This window comes from Physeter macrocephalus, chromosome 2 (genome assembly GCF_002837175.3).
Source record: "Physeter macrocephalus isolate SW-GA chromosome 2, ASM283717v5, whole genome shotgun sequence".
Taxonomy (NCBI): domain Eukaryota; kingdom Metazoa; phylum Chordata; class Mammalia; order Artiodactyla; family Physeteridae; genus Physeter; species Physeter macrocephalus.
In genome coordinates this window covers 134,379,317-134,393,577 of record NC_041215.1, presented here as the reverse complement: position 1 = coordinate 134,393,577, position 14,261 = coordinate 134,379,317, and the positions used below count along the sequence as shown (strand labels likewise).

The 14,261-nt window shown below is 48.7% G+C and overlaps 1 protein-coding gene across 1 annotated transcript in view; it reads left to right on the top strand.

The window, feature by feature from the left end:
* The window catches only part of AGAP1 (ArfGAP with GTPase domain, ankyrin repeat and PH domain 1), a 339,370-nt gene that overhangs the window by 44,131 nt on the left and 280,978 nt on the right, over window positions 1-14,261 (top strand). Inside the window, exons 4-5 of the mRNA XM_055079504.1 lie at window positions 1,131-1,286; window positions 9,003-9,095. Coding sequence (XP_054935479.1) covers window positions 1,131-1,286; window positions 9,003-9,095 — 249 coding nt within the window. The remainder of the gene's footprint in view (window positions 1-1,130; window positions 1,287-9,002; window positions 9,096-14,261) is intronic.

The window sequence follows — 14,261 nt, the reverse complement described above, 5'->3', positions numbered from 1 at the left end:
AGAGAGAGATGTAGCGAGAAGGTTTGGTATTGTGCTTTTGGTAGCTTCAAGAGTCAGGAAGTGCGTTTACAGTGGGGTCCTGTGAAGGCACGCTCAAGGATGTTAAATCTCACTCTAGGCATCTATAATTCTCTCTGAATCTTGAAGTATCTTCCAGAAGCTTTCACATTTCCAAGAGGTCATTTTCTTCTTCTTCTTTTTTTTTTTTAAATGAATTTTTATTGGAGTCTAGTTGATTTACAATGTTGTGTTAGTTTCAGGTGTCCAGTAAAGTGAATCAGTTACACATATACCTATATCCACTCTTTTTTTTTTGTTTGTTTTTTTTTTGTTTGTTTTTGTTTTTTTTTTTTTTTTGTGGTATGCAGGTAGATTCTTTTCCCACAGAGGTCATTACAGAGTATTGAGTAGAGTTCTCTGTGCTGTACAGTAGGTTCGTATTAGTTATCTATTTTTATATATAGTATCGTGTATATGTCAGTCCCAATCTCCCAATTTATCCCTTCAAGAGGTCATTTTCAAAACGCGAGTTTGGGTTCTACTGGACAAAATCGCACTCTTCCTCCTTCTAATCTGGAGCAGTGAAGGGACACTGTAGAAACCACGTAGTTCAACCATCCCCTTCCCTTTTCAGAGGAAATAGGAAGTAATGACATTTTAGCTCTCAGTTTGTTTAACATTTTTACTGAAGTATAATTGCTTTACAATGGTGTGTTAGTTTCTGCTGTGTAACAAAGTGAATCAGCTGTGCATATACATATGTCCCCATATCCCCTCCCTCTTGCGTCTCCCTCCCACCCTCCCTGTCCCACCCCTCTAGGTGGTCACAAAGCAGCTGGCTGATCTCCCTGTGCCATGCGGCTGCTTCCCACAAGCTATCTGTTTTACACTCAGTAGTGTATAAGATCAGACGAAAGAGACTTCTCTGTCTGAAGTCGCTTTTCTTAGACAAAACGATGCTGGGCTGATCGGTCTGTCCTAGGAGGAGGCCGTGCCTGCTTGATGCTGACCCCACCGTCCGGGCCGCGCCTCCGTGCGACCTGCTGGCTTGTGGGTTGTGACCCCACGCAGGTGGCGGGTTAGGCTCCTGGGGCGTGTGCTAACGAAACCTTGGCTTTCGATCATTACAGACGAGTAACGGAGGCGGCAGTCTGAGCGACTACTCCTCCTCTGTCCCGTCCACGCCGAGCACCAGCCAAAAGGAGCTGCGCATTGACGTGCCGCCCGCAGCCAACACGCCCACGCCCGTCCGCAAGCAGTCCAAGCGCCGGTCCAACCTCTTCACCGTGAGTGTCCCGCCGTGGGGCGGGGGGGGCGGGAATCGGAGCCTGGTTCCTGCTCACCTAGCGGTCCCCTGGTCGCCGGGTGGCTCAGCGACAGGTGCAGCATCCAAAGCAAATTAACGAGAAGAGTGCTGAGTTCTGTGGAGTTCTCAGAAAATTATAGGAGGCCGAGATGCAGATGTTGAGCAAAGTGGGGCTGTCTCAGTTGCAGGGAGTCCTGACATGTGTCAGAAATGAAGAGCAAGGGGTTTGTATAAAGGTCTCTGTTATCCTGTGACTTTCTTGGTCTCTGGCTAAAGACTTGTCACGTTAGATCCGTGGAGGTGATGAGACTCTGCCAGAATTCCCCAAACGTGCGCGTCAAGCCTTTCAGATGAGATGTATAAAGCCGTATCAATGCACAGACCCCCTTCTCCTCAGGCTGGAGCACTGAGGACTTAGCTCAGGGTCCTTAGCAGCTCACAGACAGAAGCCAGTCCACTTGGACTTTTCTTCGGAACCGTCTGCGGAGCATTTTGAAACTCTGCATCAGCTCTCAGGGCTCAGGTTTACGAACTCGAATCTGTGCATGGGGCCCAGGCGTGTGTAGTTTTTAAAAGTTCCCTGGGCAGCTGGGATGCAGAGAACCCCTGAACTACAGAGGACACAAAAGTGCTGCTGCCCTGTCCCTTCCCTTATATACAGCAGACATTACCAATCAATCATGGAATGCTTTGCAGTGGAGCCCAGAACTCTGGGCCACAGAACTTCAGGCAGAGCTGCTACTGCCGTGTGACTGGAGTCATTTGATTTGAGAAGAGCACTTTCCCTCCTGGGACTAGGTCTGTGCATTACAAGTGTATGCTTTCAAAGCAGGGGTTCTCAACCAGGTGGTTTTGCACTCCCAGAATTTCGGCCATTTCTGGAGAAAGTTTGAATTGTCTCAGCTCAGGAGTGGGAGTGGGTGTGGTCCTGCAGACATCTCGTCTGCATAGCAACCATGGAGCTGCTAAACATCCTGCGATGCACAGGCCAGCCCCACAACAAAGAGGTCTCCAGCCGCCAGTGTCAGGGTGCCCTGTTGTAAACCATTTGACTTCTCCTCTTGCTTGATTATTGCTGACTTAGATGCAAAGAAGTTCAGTATTTCCTGGCTTAAACTGAAGGAAGATTCTGCAGGGGTGGCTGCAAGTCTCTTATCTGACCCATTGCCCTTACTTGGAGATGGCGTTCTTTCTTTCATTTTTTAAAGCAGGGGTTCTCAACCAGGTGGTTTTGCACTCCCAGAATTTCGGCCATTTCTGGAGAAAGTTTGAATTGTCTCAGCTCAGGAGTGGGAGTGGGTGTGGTCCTGCAGACATCTCGTCTGCATAGCAACCATGGAGCTGCTAAACATCCTGCGATGCACAGGCCAGCCCCACAACAAAGAGGTCTCCAGCCGCCAGTGTCAGGGTGCCCTGTTGTAAACCATTTGACTTCTCCTCTTGCTTGATTATTGCTGACTTAGATGCAAAGAAGTTCAGTATTTCCTGGCTTAAACTGAAGGAAGATTCTGCAGGGGTGGCTGCAAGTCTCTTATCTGACCCATTGCCCTTACTTGGAGATGGCGTTCTTTCTTTCATTTTTTTTTTTTTTTCCCCTTTGGCGGCACTGCAAGGCTTGTGGGATCTTGGTTCCCCCACCAGGGATTGAACCCGGGCCCTCGGCCGTGGAAAGCATGGGGTCCTAACCACTGGACTGCCGGGGAATTCCCTGAAGATGGCGTTCTGGAGGGTGAACGAGGCTACCAAGTACGATAGATCCCCCGTCCCTTTCCTACCACGTTCATAACAGTTTTCCCATCAGATAAGTCTTTAGTGCCAAGGTCTGTTGCCAACAGCAAACACCCGCTCCTCACAACTCTCCCCTTCCCTTTGCTCTTTGCCCTGTGCCATGTGAGTTCTGGCAGATGCTGCTATTGGAGGGCCAGACTGAGGATCAGACAGGCTCAGACCCTGTCCTGCGCTGCCAGCGGCTGTCTGACCTTGGGCAACTTACTTAATCTCTCTGAGCTGGAAACAACGGTAGTTGTGGTGGGGCTGCTAAGAAGATTCCCTGTAGGGGTGAAGATTCTTTGTGGCCTTGCTTTCATTTTTATCTCACCACCACTAATGTTATGGAATGATTTCTCTTAATGCATAAGGAAAAGTAGTTGTAGAGGGCTTCCCTGGTGGCTCAGTGGTTAAGAACCCGCCCGCCAATGCAGGGGATGCGGGTTCAAGCCCTGGTCCGGGAAGATCCCACATGCCGTGGAGCAGCTAAGCCCGTGCGCCACAGCTACTGAGCCTGCGCTCTAGAGCCTGTGAGCCACAACTGCTGAAGCCCGCGCACCTAGAGCCCGTGCTCTGCAACAAGAGAAGCCACCACAATGAGAAGCTCGCGCACCGCAACAGAGAGTAGCCCCCGCTCGCCGCAACTAGAGAAAGCCTGCGCATAGCAACGAAGACCCAACGCAGCCAAAAATAAATAAATTAAAAAAAAAAAAAAAGAAAGTAGTTGTAGGGCTGTGTAATAGATTGTGAGAGAAGTACTTAGGTGTCTGCAAAATACAGGTGAATATCTGATGTGCGTAAATCTGTACATGAATAAGATGCTTTACTGTGGAATTTCTTCAGACATACCGAGAATAACAGCAGTCACCAAAGCAGCACTTCTGGCTTATCCAACACCTGTAACACTTCTGTACGCCCAGGTGGGGTCTTCCAGTTGAGAAGGTGTCACCTCCCAGAACAGGCTGTGCACTGACTCACGGCTCAGTGGACCTGAGAAGCCCATTGCCGAAGATGCAGAGAGACTGGGTCGTGAGCAGGACAGCAGCGTAGCGGGGAGGGGCGGGGGCTCTCGACCGTGGACCAGAGTATCTTCTGTATCTTTGCCGCTCCTTCTAGGCTGTGGCGGGAAGAGAGAAGGCTCACGACACCTTCTAAGGGTCACCTTTCCTGGTCACTGGCTTTGGTTTGTGTTCAAGGTGAGAGGTGAGAACCAGGAAGTCTCTTCAAAATGGGGTTGCTCTGACACATGCCCATCCCCACCCTTAATAAGGGCAGCCCTGGGGTTGGAATGTGCCGGAAAATAGTGTCCCGGCCCCGGCCCACTGGGTAACTGACAAAGGAGACAAGTTTAAGGCAGGAAGGAGCAAAGGAACCGGTAACTCGGGTAATAAACGTTCCCTTCCCCTCTGCTGTCTGCGCAGCTGGGTTCTGTTTTCTATCAGGGCTAGTGTTATGGGAGCTAACCCACGTTCCAGAGCAAGCAGATTAGAGACCGGGGGGCTCTGCCCGCCCGGAGGAGAGCGGAGACCCCGGGGCGAGGGGGCACTCTCCCTGCTGCTGGAGCGGCGCACACGTACGCACCGCCGCCGCGTCCAGGCACCCGGGCAGAGGCCAGGGGCGCAGCTGTCCAGGCCGGGTGGGGCAGTGCCGGAGCCAATAAGAACTCCTCCTTGTGGTGGCTGAAAATCCTCATTTATTATGTCATAATTAACGGAGCTAGTGATGCGGGGGCCTGCCTGCGGCCCTGTGCGGGATCGGTGCTTGATCTCTTTAAGGGCTGGGAAATGGTCTGAGAGTAAATACACCCTTTTAGAAATCGAATCTGGCTGCTCGGCTGCCATTAGCGGGAACAGGAATCAGGTCATGGAGGAAGCTAACTCCACAGCGGGTTTGCGTCACGGCGTTTAAGGAAAAGACGGCTGAGATCCTGTATCTTCGTCATTACTGGGTTTGACATTGAACAAGGCGATGATGGTGGTGGTGGTGGTGCCGGGTGTGGGTGTTGTAGGTTGAAGATCTTCGAAGTGTCAACTCCACTAGATGTCAGTGTCACCCAAGGAATGGCAGGAAGCAAATTAAGTTTGAAATTGTAGCCACTTAGGAAACTAAATTCTCCTTGTTTCCGGTTTGCATCTGTTCTTAAATATGTAAAATTTCGTAGACTCTTCATCCCTGGCAATTATTGGTAGTTACTGGCTTAAATTGGCAAAAGTGTATTTATTGAAAAGCGTGCATTAGGAGGACAGAAGTGCCATATGCCAAACAATCCTAGTGAATAAAAATCCACGCAGGCTGGGACAATAACGCCCAGAGGAGGGAGCTTTGTCCCCCTCATTTATTAGACCCTCATAAAGAGGCCAGAGTTAATTAAGTAGTACACACGCCGTTTTTCAAATAACGTGCTTATGAATTGTATAAACTTCGGATCTGATGACCTGTAAAGGTACCACTCTGGGCTCACACTCTTCAGTCCCAGATGTTTCTGCTGGCATATACACAGGTGCAGAAATAAGCAAAAATCTTAAGCAAAAATAAATCACACGCACCTTTTACAAAATAGTACAAACTTAAAAAAGTCTCTCCTGTAGTAGCAAATTATGTGTTACATTGGCGGTAGGAACGGTACTTCACTGATAAAAAAGCTAAATTATATCCTATCTTGCTTATTTCTTTGAGAAAAAAATCATTGTTTTGAGAAAAGAAATATTCAAAGGCTATCTCCATTCACTTCCTGGTTCTGTAATATTGGCACTTAGGATGATTAGTTTAGTAGCCCTAATTTACATGTTTTGTTAGGACATACTTTCAAACATATAGGAATTTAAAAAAACACATGCATGTACTCACCGTGCAACTCAGCAAACACAAGCATTTTTCGGCCACTGCAGCGGTTACTTCTTCTAGAAATAGCCCAGTCACAGATAAACTGTGCCCCTCCAGAATACATCCCCCTGACCCCTGGTCCAGGGATCGGCATTCACTTGGATTTGGTGTCTATTATCTGTATCCATGTCTTAAACTCATTCTAGTACGTGTCCACAGTTGTACGTTGCTTTGTCTGTTTTCAAGCTTTATGATCCTGGTGTCACTTACATGGTATTTTTTAAAGCTTACCATATAATGCCGACACTCCGAGACAGAGCCAAGCATACCCAGTAACCTAAGATTGTGAAAAAGGCATAGCCCAGCTCATAGAGAAGCTCTGTAAAAATAAGGCAGCAAAATGGATAGTCTAAGTAGACCTGTTTGAATGGTATTTTGTCTTCTGTAGAGAAGGGGAGCGTGGATCCTATTATATGTGTTCCAGCAGCCTTCGACTTACTCATCAGTTAAAAAGGGGAAAGCAGGTTTCTGTTTAATAGTGAGGGCTCCTGTCAGCGATGCCCCCTGTCCTTGTAAGCAGGCAGCTGATGGGGTGCCCCTTCACGGCTTCTTTTATCACCTGGGGGAAAGTTAAACATTCCTCTAAAGAAGGAGATGGTAATGAGAGTTTTCCTAGCCTTTCTTTCCTCTGTGTTCCCTGTTTGCGGAGGCTACACGGTCACTCTTCCGGCTCCCCCCACCCCGACCTTCTGTGATGGGTGTGATAAACTCCCGTTAGGTTTCTGGTTGTGTGTCAGGCTGGATGCCTTGCACACTCACTCCTGACCCAGGCAGCGGTACCCAGAGAGACTTCGGATCTGATGATTTCACGGAGCCATTTCAGCTGGAACGTAAGGACGTGGGTGATGTAGTCTCAGAGTTGGCAGAAACATCAGGAGACCTTACTGGGAATTTGTACGTGCTGCGGTGTCTTATGTCCAACGGGTTTGTTTTAGTTTCGTTGTTGGATTTCAGTTTTATGATGTATATCACAGACTGTCGTACCAAAAGTCACTGTAAGACAGCGATACAGCAAACCCTTTTGCCTAACAAATAACCACCGGTCTGTCTTGAAATTTTAGTTTTATGACTCTCTCCACCAACGTGTTGGAGCCGAAGGGAATTTCTGTTGCATTTTGGCAGTGAAGTCTTACCTCAGTCTCGACCTCCTTCATCTCAGGGAGTGTGATCAAACATGGAGCTTAGTTCATAATCCTGCTTCGTGTGGAATCTGGAAATTCTGCTCTGACGACAGAGTGGCTGTGAGGACAGATGTGCTGCCTTGAGGAAGATGTTAATTTTTTTAATGTTTGTTTTGTTAATTATTCTGGTTAATAGAGAATAATGAAGATGGATTTCCAGATTTAGAAATTTAGAATTCGTAGAATTCTGAAAGTACCATTTAATGGTCTCTGTTGCTTTAAAACAATCTAAAAAGTGGTCGCCATGAGCTTTGAATCTCATTTTACAAATAGTAAACCTCAAATTCCAGCTTTCTTACGAACTGAGATGTAGGGAAAAGAGAATTTAAGGCTGTTACGTATCTCTTACCACAGATTATTAATTAAAGAGTTAATTAAAGAGAAAAGTGAGCCCGCAACTCTTAACTAAAGTTCATGACCAGGAATTGATAAATCTCTGTTTCTTTCCTAGCCCAAAGGTTAAACGTCGTGTTTTATGTTCTTCCGCAACTTTCTGTCGGTTGCTTGTTTCGTTCCCTCGTACTTCATTCCAGGCTTCTAGCATCCTAAAGAAAGAAAGCACACGGGGCCTGGCACTTAGTAGGTGTTCAGTAAATAAATGTCGGCTTCTTAGCATCATCGAAGAAGCCTGTCTTCTAAGGAGCCCTTGTGCCCCTTGCAGTCCCAGATCCGGGTTTACGTCATGGGGGCTTTTCTCCCTTATGCCCTACGACATCGCCCCCTTTGATATTAAAAAAAAAAAAAAAAAATCAGCGGCTCCCTCTCACACCCTTTAAAACTGGATTTCATTAGCTTCTCACTGCTGCCCTGGACACCACGAAGTCTGTTCATTTCATATATCATCCCAGATTTGAAAAGCGCGTGAAAATGTTTCTCCATTTTCAATATTGCGTGAGTAATGTTCCCATTGAAAAGTAATGGAGTGGAGTTGTCACTTGTCAGCACAGTTATTAAGGAGGACGAATCTCAGATCTTTCTCTCATAATAAAATAAATCTGTCAGAAAATCATTGTGTTCACACTTTCTCATGCCACCAAGAGATGGGGACTTAGCTGTGGCGCTCCTTCCGTGTCCCCAAGTCACCGTGTGCTGGAGTTGTGGCTTCCGGACTGGGGCGACCACTGCCGCCCTCCCAGCCAACTGCCCGCTCCTGGGCCGTGCACGTACGTCAGCAGTGCGGCCAGGGAAACTGTTCAGGAACTTGGCAAACAAAGCCACTCATTTTTCCCCAGAATACTGATGTTTTGCCCCGAAAGGTATTTTCAACTTTTTTCCCTTTGTTATTTTTTGTGGTATCTTAAACTAGTTTTAACTTCGGATTTGCTCTTTTCTAGCTCTCCAGAAGCAATCAAAGGGAACATTAATGGCACCTTGATACAAATTAAGGGTGTCCCTTTGAATCGCACCGCTGAAACGTTAATAGACTTTTAAAAATCCTTCAGATGTTAATTAGATGTATACATTTATGTCATAGGTTTCCCAAACAAGCAGCGAGGAATCCTCTCCTCCTCGGCTGGATTAACTGCAGCTTTAGAATGTGTTTTCCCGTTGGGCGTTACTTTCCTGTATGGTCCGTTGGTTTCTAGTAATTGAATTTTGAACTCTTTACAAAAGAATTAAAAGGTAATTTTGCAGTGGAAAAGTCGGAAGAAAAGTTTAGAAAACTCCCCGTAACGTCATGGCTCGGTGGAGATGGACGCCCCAGCTGTCTGCTCCTGGGTTGTGTGTGCGCACGTGGGTACACAGGTAGCTCATCCGGGGCTTCTGGGCGTGTGTTTTGCAGAAACCGTGCAGATGGGGGCTCACCTCCGCGATCTGTGAACCGCGGCCCTTCCCCAAATGCTAACTTTATTTTTGCTTTGCAGTCTCGGAAAGGGAGTGACCCAGACAAAGAGAAAAAAGGCCTGGAGAGCCGGGCAGACAGCATCGGGAGTGGTCGAGCCATCCCAATCAAACAGGTACGCTGCTTCCCCGTCCCTGTCCCTGTAGCTGGAGACACACCCCGGGTCTCTGCTCGCCGTGATGCTGGCTCGTGCGCCAGGGTTTGTTTGATGTGCTCTGTTGGTGAATGTAGAAGTCACTCACTTGACATCGATTAGAAGAGGTTCCTGTGTGTATTAAAATAGGATCATTAGAATAAGAAGCGGGAAATGTGACAACAGATCTAAAGAAGCGCAGTCTGCCCGCCTGCATATGGAGTGTGTTTGGAGGCCGCACTGGCTTCAAAGGCCGCCTTTGTAGCTCGGCTTTGATTGGGCCGCTGGCCGCCAGTCGACGGGGTAAATCAGATCACCATACAAGAGCCCCTTGTGATCACAGGAGTAGCCCGACGTGGCCCTAATTTGCTCTCGCAGGCGGACATCTGAACACTGTTTCAGGCTGGTTTGTGACAACGAGGCAATTAGTTGTGATAATCATAGCCGGTGTGTCAGCTGTGCGCTCTTGTTTGTAATTTGCTAATGAAGGAATTGTAACTTTGATTAGGTTCAGTTTCATTTAGACCTTATTATATAAGGGAACATTTACAGCTGTAATGCGGGGCCTTAATTAAACTTCCTCATTACACAACAGGACTCGAATGCAGCCATTTGTTTTGGCCTAGGTTGCTAAAACCTGGAATCGTTTTTCATTAGCCCAGAAGCCGGGGACCAAATTCCTTTATGTCTCAAGTAAAACGGGAATTCATCGGACCTATTTGGCTGTGGTAGTTCCCAGGAAAATAAAAATAAGCGTTCAGCCCGGCACCATGACTTCTGGAAATGCCATCTTCTGGTTTGTTAAAGAAGGCCAGTTGATGTAGAGTGCGTTCTGCTTCAGAGGAAGAGGGATCTGGGGGCAGGATACCAGCTTTGCCTCTTCTCCGGGTACTCAGACAGTTTCACCAGTCCTGTAGGAGCTCGTGTTGGCACTGACCACCCTTGAAAAGGGCTGGAGTCTTTCCAGTTTAGTCGCATCCGTTTGAAACAGTAGGAATACAGCTTTAGCTGGGGGCCGGGCAATTTCCGCACGGAGGTGTGGGGAGGGACGGGATGGATTGGGCCCCAGCGTCACAGGTGAGACCAGAGCAGGAAGTCCACGAGGTTCTCATGAGACGCGTTCAGACGCTGAGCAGCCAGTGTGTGGGCTGGCATGGAGAACCACGAAGAAAGGTCCTCTTCCCTTCTCTTTGCCGTTCTCCCTTTTTTTTTTTTTTTTGACTGTTGCCTTTAAAAAAAAAATTTTATTGAAGTATAGTTGACTTACAATGCTGTGTTTAATTTCTGCTGTACAGCAAAGTGATTCACTTATACGTATATATATATTCTCTTTCCTATTCTTTTCCATTATGGTTTATCACAGGATTTTGAATATTGTTCCCTGTGCTCTACAGTAGGACCTGTTGTTGTTGTTTATCCATCCTGTATATAATAGTTTGCATCTGCTAATCCCAAACTCCCAGTCCATCCCTCCCCCATCCCCGTCCCCCTTGGCAGCCACAGGTCTGTCGTCTATGTCTGTGAGTGTGTTTCTGAAGGCTCTTAAACAACTTCTTTGCTGTAGAGATGCAAGCACACGGTTCCTTATTCTTTGTGCATTTATTTATAAACCTAACTCTCCACATAAGGTAACTTTAATGTATAATTTTCATTCCGTTGATGCTGTTTCAACTAGAATTAGAAAAAGCATTCAGCTCTTTTCCTCTCACTTAAAATATTGGTCCCGGGACATTTCCTTTTGGGAATATTAGAACTCAATACTAGACCGTTGCCTTAAGTCACGCGTCCTGTGGGTTCAGGTGGGAGCGTTGGCCTCCACGCCACCCAGGCAGACGCCCGGGCTCCTCTGTGGAGGCGCCCGCCTTACAGGCCAGGCTTTCAGTATGGGTGCCGATGGGGCTTGACCGTGCGTCGTAAAGTTTGTGTTATCCACTCCTTGGAAGCTTTCAGTTGTGTATGTTCCAGATAATCCAGTCGAACCCTAAATCACGGTCTGGTTTTCTGGAGAATCGTGACACAGGCAGTGCACGTAGCTCGTGTCCCTCATAGCTGCCCCCCACGTGTGGCCACAGACCAGACGCCTCCCGGAGACCTCACCTGGCCTGTCCGCGTCCCCTGGACTCTATGCCCGGCCTCAGACTCCTCATCTGTGAAATGGGCTCTGGACGATATCAAGTCCCTTGGGACACTGGGATGTGGAGATGCCAGAGAGAATTTTTAGATTCCAACAAAACCGGATTTTCGGATCAGTCTTGCTCAGGACACTGTCGTCGGAGCCTTGCCATGGGTCACACGGACTGATGTGGGTTTGCACACTGCCCTACAGATTTATCTGTATTTTTATAAAGGAACCGAGACCATTAGAGGTAGTCTAAATTCCTAACCCTCCCAGTGGTGACTTCAGCCGGTAGAGATGAAGCAAGAGGATTACAGAGGACGGAGCCCAGTGGGGCAGCACCTGCCGGAATGTTCTAGACACTACAGACCTGGAACAACTAAGTGACCGCTTAGTATTCGTTACGCTGTTTTCATCTAGCATATCACTGAACCCTCAACATTGCGCGGTTCAGGTAGCTGTGTTATCCTTATTTTTAAATTAGACCCGCGTAGGGCAAGCTTTCCAGACCAGGCATCTTCAGACCCCCGAGGGGCCAGGATTCGGACCCCGGCCCCCGTATCCCCACGCCCGTGTGCCGTACACTGCCTGTTGGCGGAAAGCCTTCAGAAAGCTTAAGAAGCGAAGTCACGTGTTTTAAATTAAACATGTGACCCCTGACCTCAGACAGAGATACCTCCTGCTTGTGGAGAGGAACCTTCGGAGATGCGCCGGCGGCCGCGCGCTTCTCCAGGGACACAGGTCCTCGCGCATCTGTCTGGGGCTGCACGGGCTCCCTTCATCCTGTCCCGATAGCCTGCCCTTCCCACCAGCAGCTGAGCACTTGTCTCCACACTCAGCCCGCGTTCAGGACCTGGTCTGTATGTTGGGGGCCTGAACCCCAGCTCATGGGCCCTTTTGCCTAACGACAGAGAAGTTGTCCTGAACCTCAGGGACCTCCCGGTGGGGCTGGGCTGGGGATGGCTTGGGGACGGGCCAGGACTTGTGATCACCCCAGGGTCTGTCTTCCCCTCCACACAGGAGTCTTGTCCGGGGCGGTTTAGGGCACGGGTGAGGCCATCTGCAACACGCTCTGCAGCCTGACTCGTGTTTTGACAGATCAAACATGTTCCGGTGGGTTACTTTAACCTTGTCTGGCTCACGCTTTACAGCTCGTCCGTTCGATGTGAGACGGAGGCTTCTTCCCCCAGCGTGGGAGCTGCCCGTGCGCGGCAGGCAGTGGTCATCTCTTCCCTCCTTCCCCAGTGAAAGCTTTCTCGTCAAGGATATGACTTATTTTCTGCAAAGTAACTTCATTTCTTGAGGTGGACCTGGGCCCCCCTTGTCTTTTTTGTCCTTTCTGAGGTCTTAGTGGAGATTTGGTTCAAAGAGTTCTGCTTCTCCGTCTCCTTCCTCCTCCTCCTCCTCCAAAAGGTCTATTCGGATAAAAATTAAAAAGCAAAGCAAGAAAAAGGAAAGGCCAGAGGCCTGGCTCGGCAGCGAGTGGGCTTGTCACGCATTAATTTTTCACCGCTGTGGAGGGCTGCACATGCATAATCGCTTGATGGTGGCGAGAGTTGGGGAGCTCCTGTGGTGTCATTTGCATAAATCTTGTTAAGTCACTGGCAGTTAATGAAGTACAAATGAGCCCGGAGAAGGTGACATGCAAATCGTGGGTGGCAGATGGGAGGTCTGTTTGGGGGACGGCAGCTGTGTGCTCTTTCTTCTTTCTTTCCCTTCCGCATTTTTTCATCTCTATATTATGGTCCAGATACCCAGCCTCAGCCTGTCCTCTCCCTTCCCGGGCCTCGTCCTGCCCCCCGTGTTCACGCCGCCCAGACCTCAGGGCCTCGTCGCCTCACACCTCGTAACTGACACTAGAGTGCGAACGCTTGAATTTTTAAAATCTTGGTCAGCTTATCTTGTCTTGCTTACACAATTGAAAATACCTGTGTGTATATTTTATTTGTGAGGGCAAACAAGAAACAAGCAAACGCCTCCCTCAATGTTGTCTCGTGGGATTTCCAGGAATGGAAAAGAGTGAAAACTGCGGTCTGCTTTATTATGCTTCTGTCTGGGGGTCTGTCCTTCCCCCCTTCAGACAGACCGACTGATGGTGTTTATCCGGCTGTTAACACCCATCCCACGTTCACAGCTGGGCCCTAAGGGGTGGGCATTCCCGGTTAGGCAGCAGGGGAGATTCCAGAAGAGCACGGCGCCTGCCTGTAAATCCGGCCGCAATGAAGACACCTCGCCGTCCCTGTGGACCCCCTCAGCAGGGCCCGCACGGGCCTGTCAGGCACGGCTGGGGTGCCGCTTGCCTGGTGGCTTGTTTCTTAAAGATTTGAGTGCTGGCAGGCCTCACAGCCAGCTTTGAGAGATTCATGGGCAAAGCACTGCATCCGCTTGCTTCCTGCTGGCAGAAGTCTTCTGTGTGTTTCGTCCGCTGGTTGCTATTTTGAGAGAAGCAAGTCTCCGTTGACCCTTGAAGAAAGGCAGGCAGAGAGGTGTGGGCGGGACCCGAGCTGTGACAGGCACTCAGGGGTCACCCGTTCCGTCTGGCTCTTCCTCTGCCTGGTCCAGCCCCCCAGGCACACCTTCTCGGCACTTGGGCCTGAGGTGCTGCTGGAGACCCGGCTCAGCGGTTGAACTCTGGGGTGCTCCAGGGAAACACCAAACACAGTGTCTTCGTGTGACTTTTTTAGTTTTTCACCTGAGTAGTTGGAAGCATTTTATTTTATTTATTTTATTTTTTTACATTTTATTGGAGTACGGTTGATTTACAATGTTGTATTAGTGTCAGGTGTACCGCAAAGTGGTTCAGTTATACATGTACATATATTCATTCGTTTTTAGATTCTTTTCTCCTGTAGGTCATCACAGAACATTGAGTAGAATTCCCTGTGCTATACAGTAGGGCCTTGTTGGTTTCATGTGACTTTTTTTTTTTTTTTTTTTTTTTTTTTTTTTTTTTGGGGTACGCGGGCCTCTCACCGCTGTGGCCCCTCCCGTTGCGGAGCACAGGCTCCGGACGCGCAGGCTCAGCGGCCGTG